Raw genomic sequence first — 20,412 nt, 5'->3', positions numbered from 1 at the left:
GTGCTAACAGCAAAGGAGAAGCAGTTGTCACCAGAGCATGAAACAAAAATGCTGACAGTAATATCTAGAGTAAGTCATCCTTAAGCAAAACTGTCATTCTGTCTATAAATACTGCAAGAATGACAAGTATCATCTACATGTAATGATTACAACATAGCTGTTGCTGATGCTTTACCACTAAAAGTGAAAAGCATCATGTCAAAGAGACTTCCAACTTTCAGTACATGTAAGACAGACAGAAACCAAAATAATAACAAGTTCACCAATCTAAGGATGGTGCTGATTTTCTACACTGCACCTCGTTTGGTGTAGAGTGATCCTCTGACGGTTTTATACAATCAATGCCTCTAGGCTACCACAACATTCACATGTTTTGTGAAGCCACAGATGGGCAAATGCTTCTATTTGCAGAGACTATGCATAAACTGATGATTTATTATGACAAACTGCCACTATTTTATTTAAACAGTAATCAATGTCAGTCAAATTATAGCATATATATGTGGATCACAGTGCAGCACTTTCTATCTGAAATAAGTTGTTGTCATTATATTTCAGAACAGCGGAAGTTTTGTTTTACAGGTCATTTTTCTTACATTATGATCCAAAGGTGGTTCAGTTGTTGGAAACAAATGTCAGCTGCGATGGACGCACCCCTGGGAAGAGATTAGTGATGCACAACACATTTTTTGTGTCACCAGATGCAAAATATTTTCTGTCCACACTGCCCTTCGGTTGAGGAGATGTCTTTCATTAGCGCTTAGCCACGAATTTCTTTTTGAGAAGTTAACATAAAGGCATGATAACTCAATGGAAGTAACAATACTGCATAGGATTGCTCAATGAGTGCATTGGTGACATTCAAATGAACATGTACTAATAATCATCCCTATGTTTTTTGTTGCTTTGAATTAGAGAAAGTTTTACTCCTACAAACTATTTCTGAACCTGACCTACTGAATGCAAATGTCACACAAAGGTTAAATGGTTATATTTTATCACACATGTCAATTATCAAGACTTCTTGACTGTGGAAAATAATTCATGCCACAATAATCTCTTGAAACAAGAAAATCTTTTTCTGATGTGATTTGTCTGACAGCACTCAGCCCACACGAGACCAACATTTCAAGTTGCCTCCACTGCCTTCGCCCTCTATTAAACCCAAAGCGAACAATATGTCACAGATGTTAGATCTTTTCCATTTGCGACTATTCTATAACTGACAGCACTCAGCCCACACGAGACCAACATTTCAAGTTGCCTCCACTGCCTTCGCCCTCTATTAAACCCAAAGCAAACAATACGTCACAGATGTTAGATCTTTTCCATTTGCGACTATTCTATAACTCTTTAAACAATGTTCATTAGTTCGAAGCATACAGAATACAATTCATAACTACAAGACAAATGTTAGAACTTCAAATAAGAAAATGACAATTGATAAATGTAGTCATAGTAATTTATGAATGTTATGTACCTGTATGGTGTTCACTCTTTTTATCAAAATTATTTCACGCAGAAAATCAAACTGCAATAAGAAACAATTTAATGTTTACCATTGGGAGAGGAGAAACGTGCCCACGATGTGCTGCACCTTGTGCATGTGCTCAACTGGTGACTGCTTGCCAGTGGCTGCTGTGGAGCGAGGAAACTCACAAGCATGGACTGTTCTGATCTTGACATAGGCAAGAGTCCTTTTGCAAGAGGTTTTGCTATTAATAATAGATTAAAAAGTGGAACTAATTATGAATGAGGTTCCATCAGACTGATACTTTTAGTAGACAGCTGATATGTGGTTAAAAGAATAAGGGAATGTGAGGACTCGAACTCTCGTCTTTTCGTCTACATTGCGCAACAGTAACTACTGGACTGTGAGTAGATACCCACTCTGTAACACTTCCACATCCTACAGTGTTGCCAAACTGTGCAGATGCCTAGACTTAGAATTCTGAGGGGGCCGTCCAGTTTTTATGTTTTCATCTGCACAAGCAAACTTGTTGAGATGGAAGATATGGAAAACACTTCAGGTCCCAATAAAGGGGCAGCTCCAAGAGAGAGACTGTGTTATGTCAGAGTTATGCCCAAAATATTAGGACATTTGAGTAATGAGGAGGAACAAGAACTTATAAATGAAGAATTAGAAGAGGTAGTTACAGAAGTGGCAGCCCAGCGGAAAAGGTCAATAATTAGAGATATGTTGTACGGTGAAGTAATAAATATGGTATTCGATTCGGGTTGTGAAGTGAATGTAGTATCAGAGTGTAGCTAAACGAATGTGCTGGAAATGGGATTGCAGTACACTGGAGTCAAAATTATAGGCATTACTGAGCACAGGAGTGAACCTGTTAGGGAAGAACTGCTTCTTAGGTTTTCCATATGAGGAGTGCCTTTTAAATGATTAATTTCAGTTATACTCAACTTGAATTTCAAATGTCATATTTTGTATTTACATTACATCATGCTTAATGGAGCGAATTAACATGATTAATTACTTTTGTGACACCATTTCTAATCAAGAAAGACAATTAACACTTATTGTAAAACAATGTCTACACGGTGTCCTGGAGCTTATATTCTCAACACCTTTAGCTTTTAGGTGCAACAGCGGCCAGTTTATATTATGCAGCAGACAAACCCCTGTCTGCCACAGCACTTGCTCACTTCATCCAAAATTTAAAAAATAACAAGAACCATATCTTTGTAGAAGAAAACATTAATGCATAACTGTGCATTAAACAAAACATAGTCAAATTAAATATTACCTATCGTTGTGCCACTGGCAGTAGTACAAACACCAATGACAACAATTCTGTGACCTTACACAGGCAACAGGCAGATTTCTGCGAAGTGTTGGACACAATGCGACAATGAGACTGTTCACAAAGGTCCTAGCATACATAATAGGTTTTTAGGTATATACATATGGCCTGACGACTTCTTAAGTAATAGAATCCAGTACATGTCTTTGACACTGAGTGTTCATCATAAAGCAAAAGAACTGTCCCAGAGTGCTCAAGGACAGTACAATAGAGTCACTCTTCTTCCCTATATACATAAATAATCTGTCTGACACAGCCAGCAGCAATCTGCAACTGTTTGCTGACGAGACTTTAGTGTACAGGAAAATGTCATAGTTCAGTGATTGTAGGAGATACAGGATGACTCTGATAGGATTTTCTGTTTAGTGTGATGAATGGCAGCTTGCTCTAAATTTGATAAACAGTAAGTTAACACAGATGAGTACGAAAAACAATCCCATAATTTTCGAATACAGTATTTGTGGTGTGTGTGCTGCTTGAGAAAGTAATGTTGATTAAATATCTACGCGTAACCTGGTAAAAGGGGAGAGGGAGAGGGAGGGAGGGGGGGGGGGGAGAGGGAGAGAGAGAGAGAGAGAGAGATATGAACAGTTGATATGGGGGGGGGGGGGAGAGGGGGAGAGAGAGAGAGAGAGAGAGAGAGAGAGAGAGAGATATGAACAGTTGATATGGACTGGAGGCAACATGAGCTGTTGACTTCTGTTTATTCTGAGAGTTCTAGGTAGGTGTGGTTCATCTATAAAGGATACCACACACTGAGCACTTGTATGATCCTTTGTTCAATACTGCTCGCATGCTTTGGTTCCCCAAAATGGGATTAAAGAAGGCATCAAAGCAATTCAGCGGCATACTTATCAGTTTGTTACCAGTAGAGCTGATCAACACACGAGCATTATGGAAATACTCTGCGAATTAATCTTAACACACAAAAAACTATTGAGAAAGTTTAGAAAACTAGCATTTTTTAACAGAGTGTTATGGACACAAGTACTTTTCCCTCGCTCTATTTGCTGATGGAAAAGAGAGGGCATGACAAGCCGTGGTACAAAGCATCATCTACCATGTACCGTGTACACACACACACACACACACACACACACGCACACACGCTCCTGGCATTCTGTAAATACATTTCATTTTCTGACATCAAAGGCATAACACTAGCTTGATTAGGCATAACACTAGCTTGATTGAACTAGAACAAGGGTAGAAACTTGTGATTTTATTTGAGATTCCTGAAAAAGAAAAGCAAAAATAAGCTTTGGAAATTGCTCCTCCACTGCCCTAGCTTACTTGGCTTCACGAGATGTGATGTACGTGTGCAACTTGCTTACACCCAATTGTTGTTGTTGTTGTGGTCTTCAGTCCTGAGACTGGTTTGATGCAGCTCTCCATGCTACTCTATCCTGTGCAAGCTTTTTCATCTCCCAGTACCTACTGCAACCTACATCCTTCTGAATCTGCTTAGTGTATTCATCTCTTGGTCTCCCTCTACGATTTTTACCCTCCACGCTGCCCTCCAATACTAAATTGGTGATCCCTTGATACCTCAGAACATGTCCTACCAACCGATCCCTTCTTCTGGTCAAGTTGTGCCACAAACTTCTCTTCTCCCCAATCCTATTCAATACTTCCTCATTAGTTATGTGATCTACCCATCTAATCTTCAGCATTCTTCTGTAGCACCACATTTCGAAAGCTTCTATTCTCTTCTTGTCCAAACTATTTATCGTCCATGTTTCACTTCCATACATGGCTACACTCCATACGAATACATCCAGAAATGACTTCCTGACACTTAAATCTATACTGGATGTTAACAAATTTCTCTTCTTCAGAAACGCTTTCCTTGCCATTGCCAGTCTACATTTTATATCCTCTCTACTTCGACCATCATCAGTTATTTTGCTCCCCAAATAGCAAAACTCCTTTTCTACTTTAAGTGCCTCATTTCCTAATCTAATTCCCTCAGCATCACCCGACTTAATTAGACTACATTCCATTATCCTTGTTTTGCTTTTGTTGATGTTCATCTTATATCCTCCTTTCAAGACACTGTCCATTCCTTTCAACTGCTCTTCCAAGTCCTTTGCTGTCTCTGACAGAATTACAATGTCATCGGCGAACCTCAAAGTTTTTATTTCTTCTCCATGAATTTTAATACCTACTCCGAATTTTTCTTTTGTTTCCTTTACTGCTTGCTCAATATACAGATTGAACAACATCGGGGAGAGGCTACAACCCTGTCTTACTCCCTTCCCAACCACTGCTTCCCTTTCATGTCCCTCGACTCTTATAACTGCCATCTGGTTTCTGTACAAATTGTAAATAGCCTTTCGCTCCCTGTATTTTACCCCTGCCACCTTTAGAATTTGAAAGAGAGTATTCCAGTCAACATTGTCAAAAGCTTTCTCTAAGTCTACAAATGCTAGAAACGTAGGTTTGCCTTTCCTTAATCTTTCTTCTAAGATAAGTCGTAAGGTCAGTATTGCCTCACGTGTTCCAGTGTTTCTACGGAATCCAAACTGATCTTCCCCGAGGTTGGCTTCTACTAGTTTTTCCATTCGTCTGTAAAGAATTCGTGTTAGTATTTTGCAGCTGCGACTTATTAAGCTGATAGTTCGGTAATTTTCACATCTGTCAACACCTGCTTTCTTTGGGATTGGAATTATTATATTCTTCTTGAAGTCTGAGGGTATTTCACCTGTTTCATACACCTTGCTCACCAGATGGTAGAGTTTTGTCAGGACTGGCTCTCCCACGGCCGTCAGTAGTTCCAATGGAATATTGTCTACTCCGGGGGCCTTGTTTCGACTCAGGTCTTTCAGTGCTCTGTCAAACTCTTCACGCAGTATCATATCTCCCATTTCATCTTCATCTACATCCTCTTCCATTTCCATAATATTGTCCTCAAGTACATCGCCCTTGTATAGACCCTCTATATACTCCTTCCACCTTTCTGCTTTCCCTTCTTTGCTTAGAACTGGGTTTCCATCTGAGGTCTTGATATTCATACAAGTCGTTCTCTTATCTCCAAAGGTCTCTTTAATTTTCCTGTAGGCGGTATCTATCTTACCCCTAGTGAGATAGGCCTCTACATCCTTACATTTGTCCTCTAGCCATCCCTGCTTAGCCATTTTGCACTTCCTGTCGATCTCATTTTTGAGACGTTTGTATTCCTTTTTGCCTGTTTCACTTACTGCATTTTTATATTTTCTCCTTTCATCAATTAAATTCAATATTTCTTCTGTTACCCAAGGATTTCTACTAGCCCTCGTCTTTTTACCTACTTGATCCTCTGCTGCCTTCACTACTTCATCCCTCAAAGCTACCCATTCTTCTTCTACTGTATTTATTTCCCCCATTCCTGTCAATTGCTCCCTTATGCTCTCCCTGAATCTCTGTACAACCTCTGGTTCTTTTAGTTTATCCAGGTCCCATCTCCTTAAATTCCCACCTTTCTGCAGTTTCTTCAGTTTTAATCTACAGGTCATAACCAATAGATTGTGGTCAGAGTCCACATCTGCCCCTGGAAATGTCTTACAATTTAAAACCTGGTTCCTAAATCTCTGTCTTACCATTATATAATCTATCTGATACCTTTTAGTATCGCCAGGGTTCTTCCATGTATACAACCTTCTTTCATGATTCTTAAACCAAGTGTTAGTTATGATTATGTTGTGCTCTGTGCAAAATTCGACCAGGCGGCTTCCTCTTTCAATTCTGTCCCCCAATCCATATTCACCTACTATGTTTCCTTCTCTCCCCTTTCCTACACTCGAATTCCAGTCACCCATGACTATTAAATTTTCGTCTCCCTTCACAATCTGAATAATTTCTTTTATTTCATCATACATTTCTTCAATTTCTTCGTCATCTGCAGAGCTAGTTGGCATATAAACTTGTACTACTTTAGTAGGCGTGGGCTTCGTATCTATCTTGGCCACAATAATGCGTTCACTATGCTGTTTGTAGTAGCTTACCCGCATTCCTATTTTCCTATTCATTATTAAACCTACTCCTGCATTACCCCTATTTGATTTTGTGTTTATAACCCTGTAGTCACCTGACCAGAAGTCTTGTTCCTCCTGCCACCAAACTTCACTAATTCCCACTATATCTAACTTCAACCTATCCATTTCCCTTTTTAAATTTTCTAACCTACCTGCCCGATTAAGGGATCTGACATTCCACGCTCCGATCCGTAGAACGCCAGTTTTCTTTCTCCTGATAACGACATCCTCTTGAGTAGTCCCCGCCCGGAGATCCGAATGGGGGACTATTTTACCTCCGGAATATTTTACCCAAGAGGACGCCATCATCATGTAATCATACAGTAAAGCTGCATGCCCTCGGGAAAAATTATGGCTGTAGTTTCCCCTTGCTTTCAGCCGTTCGCAGTACCAGCACAGCAAGGCCGTTTTGGTTATTGTTACAAGGCCAGATCAGTCAATCATCCAGACTGTTACCCTTGCAACTACTGAAAAGGCTGCTGCCCCTCTTCAGGAACCACACGTTTGTCTGGCCTCTCAACAGATACCCCTCCGTTGTGGTTGCACCTACGGTACGGCTATCTGTATCGCTGAGGCACGCAAGCCTCCCCACCAACGGCAAGGTCCATGGTTAGTGTTTTCTATATACTGTAGTTAATGGTGCAAGTTACTGTAAAATGTTGAACACATCATTCTATTCTCATATAGCATAAAAGTAGTTAAATGTTACTTACTGCAAAGTGACTGACAACATCATCTTTCTCATCCTCTTCATATCCTGATACGAGGACCTTAGTAGGTCGATGGTCGACAGAAACATGTGCGTAGCCTCTGCCCCTGAATGCAAAGAATATATATGTGTTAGTTGTCCATTTTCTAGTTTTCAGTGAACTAGTTCTGAAGGCCTACTGGCCTTGGTGTACTCATTATATTGGATGAAAACATAATATCAAATATGTGGCAGGAACAATATGCTGCGTGAGCTGAATTTGGAAGATGGCTCTACTTTTCGTAACTTCACTAAGACACTGTGTGATTTTAATATGCTAATAAATATGGTAGAGCTATTTCTTTCAGAGAACAGCATACAATTCTTGTGAAACAGAGACTTGCTGTTAGTCTTTGGTTTTTGGCTTAGGAGATTGGTTTCAAAGCCTTGCACACTTATTCCATATTTCATAGTTAGCTATATTTCAAATAATTCCTGCAGTTTGTGAGGCACTGGTTGAAAGGCTATGCAAAGACAATTCAATTATGTACATAATAGTGAAGTATATACCGAATTGTAAATTGAAATACTTCTAATAAATTAATATATAACACCATATCGTCTTTATTATCAACACCTAAAGTCTTTTGTGTAGTAATCAAAGAGAGAGGGATATCTGAAGTAGCTGTGGATCCCCTTGCCACATCCACCATATTCACACTTACTGATAATTCCACCATTCGCTTACATACATTCATTTCTGAGATAACCTGATACAATGTCTGCACTGTGTTAGCAGAGACCTCGATTTATTTTCTACATCATCACTGCTGGTGTTACGCACAGCTGTAATTTTCTGTGTGGCGTTTGGTTATACCACAGAATTTTTATAGTTTGCACTTCACAGGTTCCACACGCTTGCCATTGCTTTATAGTGTGTGGTTAAGCTCAAACATCTGTTGTCTTAATACGACAACAGATGTTTCAACTTATCACACTCTAAGAGGCAACATAATTACAATAATCTGCTACGCAAAGTACGTCGGAAACACATGCACCATACAGTAGCATTTAGCAGGAGCAAGCAGAAAAGGTGTTTCCTTTGGTTTCTACCAACACAACTGTTTTTGTGTTTGCAGTATCTTGCAAATACTGAGTCCAGCTGCAGCTGCAAACAACATTGTGAAATGTGTTTCAAACTTAGTGCTTATGTCATTTAAGGACAAAGGTTCTCACACAAAAAGAGTAACACTTCAAAGAAGAATATTCTCTGCAGCTCAAAAGCAGAGGTCTCAGCAAATGTGATTTTATTTCTTTGCTCTGGGACTGAAACAGCAGAGTGGAACTAACACTATGGCATGTGCTCCATTCCCAACAATTGCTGAACATTGGTTCTGCCAATCATTCTGGGAGTGCACATCCTTCCTCCTCCACATTTATCCATATATTTTCCTTTTCCTCATTCTTTCATTACACTATAGCTTCCTGCTTTGTTTTTTGGTGCTTTCATTTTTCTTCACTTCTGTGCATTTTTTTCTCTCAGCTGTCCTCCACCGCCCCACTGCCCCTTATCCCTTCCTTCATACTGTAGACATTCTACTCCATCTGTCACTTTTGACTTCCCAGTCATCCCCTGCTGCCTGATGTAATGACACAAAGTTTAGCGAGATTAACCTATAGCCTTTATATGTATACATTCTCGTACTGCCTCTTGGCAGTAATCTCCTTCCCTTTTTTTAAACAAATTCGAGGGGCTGTGGTATTACTACGAGAAAGGTTTGAAAAGTTCTCGGAATGGAATAGAAAAAAGTGTACTTACTTCAGTCAAACTTTTTTTTTTATTTTTCAATGTAGCCTTCTTGCAAATTCATGCACTTGGTCCAACGGTGCCATCTTGAAAATCAGTCTCCTCCAGACCCGCAAAACAGATGTTAATTCCGGCTATCAATTCTTCGTCTGAAGTGAATCTTCGTCCACCAAGAAAAATTTTCAGTTTGGGGAACAGATGGAGGTCTTACGGAGCCATATCAGGTGAATAAGGCTGGTGTGGCAACAATTCATACCTTAGTTCGTGTAATTTTACCATGGCGACGTCATGCATTTTTGATCCAGTGTCAAGAGTCCTGGCACACATCTTGCAGATAACTTTTTCATTTCTGATTCTTCTGTTAAAATGTGATATACCCTTTCAGATGACATCTGGCAAGCATGAGCAATTTAACACACTTTCAATCGGCAGTCCTCCATGACCATTTGCAATGATTTCTGGAGTAGTGGCACATCTTGGCTGACCACTTGGCAACAGTAGAATATGAAGGAGCAGAGTCCCCCAGTGTATTCTGGAAATCGGCATGAGTGTCCTTTGCTTTCATACCTTTCTTTACAAAGAACTTCTCCACTGCTTGAATCTTGACTTTTACACATCTTCACAAACAACTACGCAGGAACAACAACAGACCCATGTCACCACCACTGCTCTCTTCGAAGAGTTAAGGAAATGAACCTACCTACCTACCTACCTACCTACCCCCCCCCCCCCCCTCTCTCTCTCTCTGTCTGTGTTTGTGTGTGTGTGTGTGTGTGTGTGTGTGTGTGTGTGTGTGTGGGGGGGGGGGGGGGGGGGTGGGAGGCACACACATGTCTGCAACTGTAAAACTGAATTGTTTACAGCATACTGAAAGGTTGCAATCATGCTGTAAGAAACGTACAAATAACTACACATAGCTCAATTAAGTTAAGTGACAAACTATCACTGTGTAGGAGGCCCCTTCTGTGCAAGGCGTAGACACTACATTTCCAATCACCTTACGAGGGGCTGGGAGGGGTGAGGACGGGGAGGGGGAGGAAGGGGATGGTGGAGTGGTGGAGGGAAGGGGAAGGTGAAAGGAGGGGCAGGTGAGAAGAAGGCGGGAGTGGGAGAGAGGAAAGCGAGAGGGAATGGTGAGGGAGGAGGGAGGGAGAGAAGAGGGAGTACGACCGGGGGTGGGGGCGGGGCAGGGAGTACGACCGGGGGTGGGGGCGGGGCAGGGAGTACGACCGGGGGAGGGGGCGGGGCAGGGAGTACGACCGGGGGTGGGGGCGGGGCAGGGAGTACGACCGGGGGTGGGGGCGGGGCAGGGAGTACGACCGGGGGTGGGGGCGGGGCAGGGAGTACGACCGGGGGTGGGGGCAGGGCAGGGAGTACGACCGGGGGTGGGGGCGGGGCAGGGAGTACGACGGGGCTGGGGGCGGGGCAGGGAGTACGACGGGGCTGGTGGGGGGGCAGGGAGTATGACAGGGCTGGTGGGGGGGCAGGGAGTATGACGGGGCTGGGGGCGGGGCAGGGAGTATGACGGGGGTGGGGGGGCAGGGAGTATGACGGGGGTGGGGGGGCAGGGAGTATGACGGGGGTGGGGGGCAGGGAGTATGAAGGGGGTGGGGGGGCAGGGAGTATGACGGGGTGGGGGGGGCAGGGAGTGTGACGGGGGTGAGGGGGCCGGGAGTGTGACCGGGGGGGGGGGGGGGCGGCAGGGAGTATGACGGGGGCAGCAGGGAGTATGTAATGGGCAGGGAGGGTGTAAGATGATGTGGGTAGGGAGGATGAAGGTGGGAGGGAGGGAGGATGTAGGTGGGAGGGAGGATGTAGGGGTAGGGAGGATGTAGGGGTAGGGAGGATGTAGGGGTAGGGAGGATGTAGGGGTAGGGAGGATGTAGGGGTAGGGAGGATGTAGGGGTAGGGAGGATGTAGGGGTAGGGAGGATGTAGGGGTAGGGAGGATGTAGGTGGAGGGAGGATGTAGGTGGAGGGAGGATGTAGGTGGAGGGAGGATGTAGGTGGAGGGAAGATGTAGGGGTAGGGAGGATGTAGGGGTAGGGAGGATGTAGGGGTAGGGAGGATGTAGGGGTAGGGAGGATGTAGGGGTAGGGAGGATGTAGGGGTAGGGAGGATGTAGGGGTAGGGAGGATGTAGGGGTAGGGAGGATGTAGGGGTAGGGAGGATGTAGGGGTAGGGAGGATGTAGGGGTAGGGAGGATGTAGGGGTAGGGAGGATGTAGGGGTAGGGAGGATGTAGGGGTAGGGAGGATGTAGGGGTAGGGAGGATGTAGGGGTAGGGAGGATGTAGGTGGAGGGAGGATGTAGGTGGAGGGAGGATGTAGGGGGAAGTGAGGTTGAAGGGGGAGGGAGAATGAAAGGGGAGGAGGGGGGATGGGGAGGGAAGGGTGTGGATGGGGTAGGGAGGTGGGAGGAATGGGGAGGGTGGAGGAGGGGGAGGGAGGACGAACGGGGAAAAGACCGTAGATGCATGGGTGTGTGTAGTGCTGGAGTGGCAGCAGGGAAGGTTGATACCAGGGGGCTCACGAGAATGAAAGTAAGAGTATTCCCACCTGCACAATTCACAAAAAGTGGCCGGTAGGAAGGAATTATGTGGGCAGGACAGGGAGCACTCACTGGAGTGGGCATCATGTTCAGCAAATGGGTGGTCCAGGTGTCTCTCACCCAGTTTGGCTATGGTCATTCATGCGAGAGAAACTCCCCATCACAGCTGTCTCAGATTTAGTGATAAGATGGCCCATTGGACAGCCTGTCAAAAACTGAACACAGATCAAGTATGAAAACAGGAAGGTGGTGTACTGAACTGTGGAAAGAAAAAAAGCAGATTAGAAACTGAACAGTCCAAGATCAACATGGGCAACATAGAGCACCTTTCAATGATGGTGGGACCGTGGTCATGTGGTCACAGTATGGGACTGTGATGGGGAAGATCCAGGCTCAAACCTCTCTCATGTCCCCTTTGTTCCCCCCACAAAATTATGAACTGTTTGTCCAATGACTGATATGTCCGTTCGCTGTATTTAAATTTGTGTCTGTATCGTGGTGTTCATCTGCTTGACCTCCAAATGTACGTACCTTCTATTTGTTTTACACAATTACAACATGTTATGACTCTTGAGTTCCATTTTGAAAGGTTTGAGTCATTAATTCCTTCGTTGTAACATAGTTCACACCCATTTATTTGCCGATTTCATTGCTGTGAGAGGCCTGTGTGGCAGCACGCTAACTTGTGATGATAATATATATTCATATCACATAACTCTTATTCTATAACCAATGTATAGTATGATCATTCCCAAGACTACAGGAGAAGAATAGACATGTCAATGACCAGACAGACAGTCCATAAATTTGTGGGTGCCTTGGGTGGGGAGGGGTATAATGATACAGCCTTCCCCAAGACTCTAATGAAAAGACTGATACCACATTTTTTTTTTTTTTTTTTTTTGCATCAGGGTGGCTGTCGGATGAGTCAGTGCTTCCTACAGACTTGTGTGTCTTTATATACATCATTCTGTCCAATTAGCTAAAACACTTCATATTCATTGTTAAAGCATACAGAATGTTCTGGAAGGACGTATATTATCATGATTGTCAGGGGATTGTTGTCATTAACAAAATTATGCACAAGTGCTGAGTTAGATGTTTAATTAAGAAACTGAAATGTCAAATATCTGGCGGCAAATATTAAGAGGCTGTAGGAATGTTGGCATAAGTGGTTGGTGCCTCTAATTACCTTAATTGCAGCTGATTGGTGGGCTGACACAGAGAACATCATTATCTTGAGAAATGGCTTACAAGTTATTAGCAAGTGATATGTTACCTATTTTTATGTCTTCCTCTGTAATTAACACCCTTTGTAATTACACTTCTAATTAACTCACCATTTGCTTACACCACACAACTTTCCGATTTGTAAATTTTACGTATGTAGTCCGATAAAGCAAGAGATTTGTACTGTCACTGAATGTTAGTAAGCAAATCCAAACTGTAATTAATTATGCAACTAAAATAATACAAGAGACATTATTGTAATTAAAGTTCAGATTGATTTTATATATGTAAAACTACATACGATACTAAAAAATTTATGTAATACGATATTGTATTTTATACCTTATTCGGCTGTAACATCAGTTTCTTTACATTTTGTAAATTTTAATTGTAACATCAAAATTGCACAAAATTAATAATGCGTTATTTGGAAATTTATTGTTAAAATACTATATAAAGTTATGCAGCGAGGCTGCAAGCGAGTTGTTCTTTTGTCAGTCAGTCAAAGAGATCTGTGAAGCATGCCAGTCAGTGTTTTATTAACGTGACGAGTGTGCAATTCAGTTTTCAATAAATTTTGTGAAGTTGGAAACTGTTATATTCTTTCATCAAATGAACTTGTAATGGATCTGGGAGATGTTATTTTTTTACCGTATTTGTCGATACCGAATTGTAAATGTTTTCTTATATTTTTGTCAGAATTTATTATAATTTGTCTTATTATATGTTAATTTACTTCTGTTTTTGAGAGTAAAAGCATATTGATTACTATTAGAAAATGTATCGAAGAATAGCAAAGAGACTGATTACAAGTGGAAACTTGTGAATTGTGTAAAATATCTTTGATGTTGGAGTCGTCTTTGACTATAGTCAGTCGGCAGCTAACTCTTGGTGTGTGTTGACGGAAGAACAATGTGAAGGTCGCAGTCATAAATAATTTTGAATTATGTTACTATTATTTTTGTATTAACTAAAAAGAAGAAACTACATTTGAAGAAACTGTATTTGAAACACCAAAATGAGAGAAACACGTTGAACCACGTCTTCTCTGCAGCCGACAAAGATGCATTGTGGAATCCTACTTAGACAACTGAAGCCAAGACTAATATCGCCTTGCAAACGTCTAACGGAACAGGTACTGTCACGAAATATGGCAAATTTAAGTAAATAAAAAATAGTGACCATATTTTCAACTTGTGTCTTAGCCGGGAAGCCATATTTCAACTGGGGGCTCAGCCGGGATAGCATATTTCAACTGGGGGCTCAGCCGCGATACCATATTTCAACTGGGGGCTCAGCCGCGATACCATATTTCAACTGGGGGCTCAGCCGCGATACCATATTTCAACTGGGGGCTCAGCCGGGATATTGTGTTCACGAGATCTTCAACAGTGCTACGAGGAAGAAAATTTGTGTGTGTTAATACCAGTTTCTTCAGAATGTGTGTTACAGTGTTTGTGTTCATCGGGAAGTAAAAGTTTTGGAGAAGAAAAGTTTCGGCAAAAAATATAATTTTCGACAGAAGAAAATACTTCAAGAATTTTGGTCAACAATCACATGGATGGAAAACGTGGTTTTGCAACAGTAGAAGAGTGTTCCAGATAAGTCACGAAACCCTCGTATTTTGTTAAAACAATATTTTTATCTTGTTTTGTATTGTTGTGTATAAATTTTTGTTCTTCACAATGACTTATGAGATTTTCGAGAGTATTGTGCCTAAAGTAGAAAGTAGTAATTTAATAGACTTCGAACACCAGGACAGGTCAAATGAAACAGAAAGAACCGATCAATTTGATTTAAAAAGTTTTCTTGTAAATTTCACGAAAGAAATTAAACAATCAGTTGACGACAATAAGACTTACTGGGATGAAAAAATTGATAACATTTTGTTGCAAGTCCAAGCAGTCAATACCAAAGTGGGTGAGCTTTCGAACAGAGTTGGCAGTGTTGAGGAAAAAATTGAATCTGTGGAAGCAAAAGTAAATGAAATTGATGTTAAATTGAGCGGTGAAATTAATACTGTAAAAAATGAGTTGCTGGCAGATAGGGAAAGAAATTTAATTGATTTTAATGAGATAAAAGGGGAAATTAAAAATTTGAATGAGAATACAAAAGTTTTAGTAAAAAATGTAGAACAAAAAACTGACAATCGTTTGGTTACTCTAGAAGAAAAAGTAGAATGCAATGATTTAGAAAACAAAAAATCTGTCAAAGAACTTAGCGAAAAAATTGAAAGTTTTGACATTGAATTTCATAGCAAAAATTACAATGCCAACACATGTAATCTTGTATCTAATATTCCACTGAAGCACTTTTCGGTAGATGGACCCTTACATCCCGTTGATTTTATGCAGTATTGTAAGGATTGTTTTTACCTCACTCACCAGATGATACGAAAATTAAATTTGTGAAAAAATTCTTGGAAGGGGAAGCTTTGACTTGGGCAAACCAGATTGTAACTTTGGGGATGACCTTTTCAGAATTTGAATCAAAATTTCTGGAACAATTTTGGGATGATCTTAAACAAACTAGAATCAAAAGTGAATTTTTGAATGGGCGAAACTATAGAGAATCATATGGGAGCATGAAACAATTTTGCAAAAGTGAACTTCAAAAACTTATTCATTTAACAAAACCTTTGGATGACTTGATCAAAATTGATACCTTAAAGAGAAGATTGCCATCAGCAATGCAGTTGAGTTTAGTTTATTGTCCTGATAGTAATGTAGAGCAGTTTCTCAATTGTATTGAAAAGTTGGATAGGGTAACAACAAGAACACACAGGGGGTTTACTCAGAAAGGTAATGGTCAAAATTGGGGAAATGATAACTTTCAAAAAAGGGAACAAAACAATTATCATGGTGTCAGTCAAAATTCAGGGGCATATAACAATTTTTAAAAGAAGGACCATAATTTTTATCCAAAACAAGAACAACATTTTCGCGTTAATAATCAACAAAATAGAGAACACTTTAGGGATCAAAATCACAGAAATTTTGATAGAGGTCAGTACAATAGAAACTACCAACAATCAGGTAATGTTTGGCATAGGAATTGGATCAGAAATGTTGATCAGAGACATTGGCAGAACCACAATCAGCAGTTCAAACAGGAACCGGAAATAAAAAACGAGTAGACGCCCCCTTGAAGGTCCGCAAGGTTGAGGCAGAAGGTGAGCATGATGAAAGGACCAATGGATGTGACTATCATAAACCCAAACAGAACAGTTCCAAACCTAAGCTATCACATGAGGTCATTAGTTGTTACTTATTGAAGAAATTTCAAGAGGAAAATAATGATGATAAAGATAACATTTTCAGTACACAAGAACATACAGTAGATAAAAGTAATTGTGATTCATTTAATTTAACAGAGTTTTACACTTGGGCAGAAAAGAACAACACTTTGTCAGATGATGTAATTTGTAGTAGTTCAAAGATGTGTGTGAATGAAAGAAACAATGCATGCTGTGAGAATGAAAATGTTGGTGAAAGGGATCTGGTAACTTTAGAAAGGGGAAATAATATTTTGGGGGATAATTTGAATGTGTATGACCTGAATATGTGTAATGATAATGATGTTGTTGATAAAGTTGATAATGATGGTAATGGTATTGATGATGATGTTGAGGAAAGGTATTTCATTAGTTTAAATAGGGAGTTGGGTATACATATGGTTGAAAATGGATTAAATAGTGAAAATATTATAGAAATTCCCAGGGATGTTACCAGGATGAATAAAGCTCACAAGCTGGATGTATGTGAAAGTGTGAATTTTGATGTTGTTGGTAAAGAATCTGACTACACAAATAACGATGAAACATGTATAACTTCTAACCTAAGTGAAACTTTTACAGATACTAATGATACACACACATTTCTTATGAATATATGGCTGAACAGTGAAACTATTTCTTTTGACAAGAACTTTAGAAAGATGCTTATTAATGTATGTGAAACTGTTTGTCCTAAGTGGTGGAAAAAGATGAGATATTTTATTTTTGAAAAGCTGAAGGATAAGTACTTCAGTAGTATACAATGTGATTTGGATGAAAATTCTTGGCTATTTGAGATAATAGAGAGTACTCATGACAATTTTGTGTCTTGTGCAAATTTTATAACTGTGACAAATAATACATGTAATGATATACCATATGATTCTGATAAGTATAGGTTTGGGGAAATTGAAAGTGATTTATTACATGAGGATACAGGTTCTGAGAAAAGTGATCAATTTTGCAGTCCTTACATAAAAGTTCAAATTGGGTCATGGATTGGTAAATGTTTAATTGATACAGGAAGTGAGATCTTGGGAATATTTGAAAGGTTAAGCAAGAAATTGAAAGTGGGGAACGATTATGTTGAAATGCCAGTTGTTGCGGTAAAGGTAAAAGGTGCTACTGGGAAGAGCAGTAAATTGGTAAAAAGCCAGGCTTTAGTGACATTTTTAATTGAAGGCAAGTTGTTCACACATGGATGTTTTGTAATTCAGGAATTCAATGAGGATTTTCTTTTGGGTATGAATTGTATAGTAAAAGTAAATACAGCATTTGATTGGGTTGGAAGAAAACTTTTGATAGAAACTAGTAAAAGGGAATACATTCAGACAAATTTTGTGAACACACTTGGTGATCAGAGTAATGGAAATTTTGACAGTATCAATTTACTAAAAGAAAATAGATTGGAGAATATTGAAACTCATAGATTTGATACTGATGAAGTTGAATTTGGGAATTTAGTAAATTTGAAAATTTCAGAAACACTAAATTTACCTGGGGAGCAAAAACAACAGTTAGAAAATCTGCTGTGGGAATACAGTGATGTTTTCAGTGACATACCTGGAAGGGTAAAGGGTTATCAGTGTGAGCTTCAGGTAAAACCTCATGAACCATTTTTCATAAAACCATACAGTATTGCAATATCAAAAAGACCTGCTGTTGAGAAAGAGCTGAAAAAGATGGAAGGATGTAATATAATAGAAAGGAGTATCAGTGCATATAATAATCCTCTAGTAGTAGTTTTGAAAAAAGATGGTGGAGTAAGATTGGTTTTGGACTCTAGACACTTAAACAAAATTTTGTTCAGACAGACAGACCATCCTGAAAATATTGATGAGTTACTCTATAAATTTACAGATATAAAATATATGTCAAGTTTGGATCTAACTTCGGGTTTTCATCAGGTACCACTTTCGGTTAATTCTAGAAAATCTACTGCTTTCTTGTACAATGGTAAGAGTTACCAATATTGTGTTGTGCCATTTGGGTTAAATTCTTCTGTTTCCGAATTTATAAGAGCTTTGGATCATGTACTGCGGCAAGAACTTGCATCTCAACTGATAATTTATGTAGATGACATTTTGGTTACGGGGCAAAATTGGGAGGAACATTTTTTGATTTTGAAGTCAGTTTGTGAAAAACTTAGAAAAGGGGGGATGACATTGAAATTAGAGAAATGTAAATTTGCAGTTTCTGAATTAAAATTTTTGGGTCATGTCACAGACAAGGGAATTTTGGCAGATCCAGAAAAAATTAAAGCAATTTCAGAAATTCCTATTCCTAAGACTAAAAAACAATTAAAGTCGTTCTTTGGGTTATGCGGTTATTACCGAAAACATATAAGTGATCAGAGTCTGAATGCACCATGTTTAAGTCAATTACTTAAGAAAAACACTGTTTGGGTTTGGGATAAAAGTTGTCAGGAAGAGTTTGATAAAATTAAGCAAGAGTTGAGGAAGCAACACTTATTACACAGACCTGATTTTAATTTACCATTTTGTTTGAACACTGATAGCAGTAATTATGGGCTTGGAGCAGAGTTATTTCAAGAAAGAGTAGAGAATGGAGTTAAGATACATTGTACCATAGCATTTGCAAGCAGAATGTTGCTCAAGTATGAGAAAAATTATACAGTCACAGAGAAGGAACTTTTGGCAATTCATTGGGCTTTTACAAAATTTAGAATTTACCTTGTTGGACATAAAACCATAGTATTTTCGGATCATAAAGCTTTGCGTTACTTACAAGAGTGCAAATTATACCACAGTAGATTGACTAGATGGGCAATTTTTCTGCAACAGTTTGACTTTGAAATCAAACACATAAAAGGTTCTGAGAATGTAGTAGCTGATTCACTTTCAAGGTTACCAATTGGGGGAGAAAAGGAGATTTTTGAACAAGAGGAGGAAAAGCAATTTAAAATTAGATACTTGAAAGGGGTGAGAAGAAAAAAAAAAATAGAGCTATGTGTAACAAAATTAGAAAAAAAATCAAAATTTAGATCAGAGTTGGAAATTAATCAAAGAATGTTTAGGCAAGAAGTGGTATGAGAAATTTGATAAATTTTACAGATTGCATAAGGGGATTTTATTTCGGAGAACAGATGTAGATTCTGATAATTGGAAACTGTGTTGGCCAGAGGCAGATGCTGATAAGCTGATCATTTACATACATGAAAGTTTTGGTCATTGTGGGATACAGAAGTGCATTCAAAAGATACAAGAAAACGTTTATTTTTACAATATTGGAAAGAAGGTAAGAAAAGAATTGGCAACCTGTGACAAATGTCAGAGAGTTAAAGTGAGCAATCAAAGATGTGGTGGTGAGATGCAAAACATTATTCCGGAAAAACCTTTAGATCTTATCGCAGTGGACTTATATGGAATGTTACCAAAGAGTAAAGGTGGTCACTGTTACATATTTGTTATGGTAGATGTATTTTCAAAATTAATTAAACTATATCCAGTGAAAAAAGCTACTAGCCATGAAATTATAATAAAAATTGAAAGAGATTATTTCGCACAGGTGGGTAAATCAAAAGCTATATTATCAGATAATGGTTCACAGTTCACTTCTAAAATTTCGAAAAAGTTTATTGAAAGATCAAAATTGAAGCATATACTTATATCTGTTTATTCTCCGTCCACCAATCCTGCAGAAAGATATATGAGGGAAATTGGGAGACTTTGTAGAACCTATTGTAGCCATAAACATCCAACCTGGTTTGAGCACATTCGAAATTTTGAAGATATTATGAATAGCCTACAACATAGTTCCACAGGATTTTCACCATATGAGATTATGTTTAATATTAGACCTCCAAATCTTATATCAGAACTTATTGAATTTCCTAAATGTACACCTTTAACTATGCAAGAGAGAGAAAATATTGTCAGGGAAACTATGAGGAAACAAGGGGAAAAGAGGAATAAAAGACATAACAATAGGGTAAAATTAACCACTTTTAAAATTGGGGATCTTGTTCTGGTCAAATCTCATGAAAAATCAAAAATGTTAACTTCAGAAA

At 39.5% G+C, this 20,412-nt stretch overlaps 1 protein-coding gene across 6 annotated transcripts in view; it reads right to left on the bottom strand.

The window, feature by feature from the left end:
• LOC124711622 (zinc finger protein swm) overlaps nucleotides 1-20,412 on the bottom strand; it is a 258,270-nt gene that overhangs the window by 38,002 nt on the left and 199,856 nt on the right. For all 6 annotated transcript variants that reach the window (XM_047241789.1, XM_047241792.1, XM_047241793.1 and 3 more), the window contains one exon: nucleotides 7,549-7,651. In XM_047241789.1, the coding sequence (XP_047097745.1) occupies nucleotides 7,549-7,651 (103 nt within the window). The remainder of the gene's footprint in view (nucleotides 1-7,548; nucleotides 7,652-20,412) is intronic.

The sequence above is a fragment of the Schistocerca piceifrons genome, chromosome 8 (genome assembly GCF_021461385.2).
Source record: "Schistocerca piceifrons isolate TAMUIC-IGC-003096 chromosome 8, iqSchPice1.1, whole genome shotgun sequence".
Lineage (NCBI taxonomy): Eukaryota > Metazoa > Arthropoda > Insecta > Orthoptera > Acrididae > Schistocerca > Schistocerca piceifrons.
This window is presented reverse-complemented; position numbering and strand designations above follow the sequence as displayed.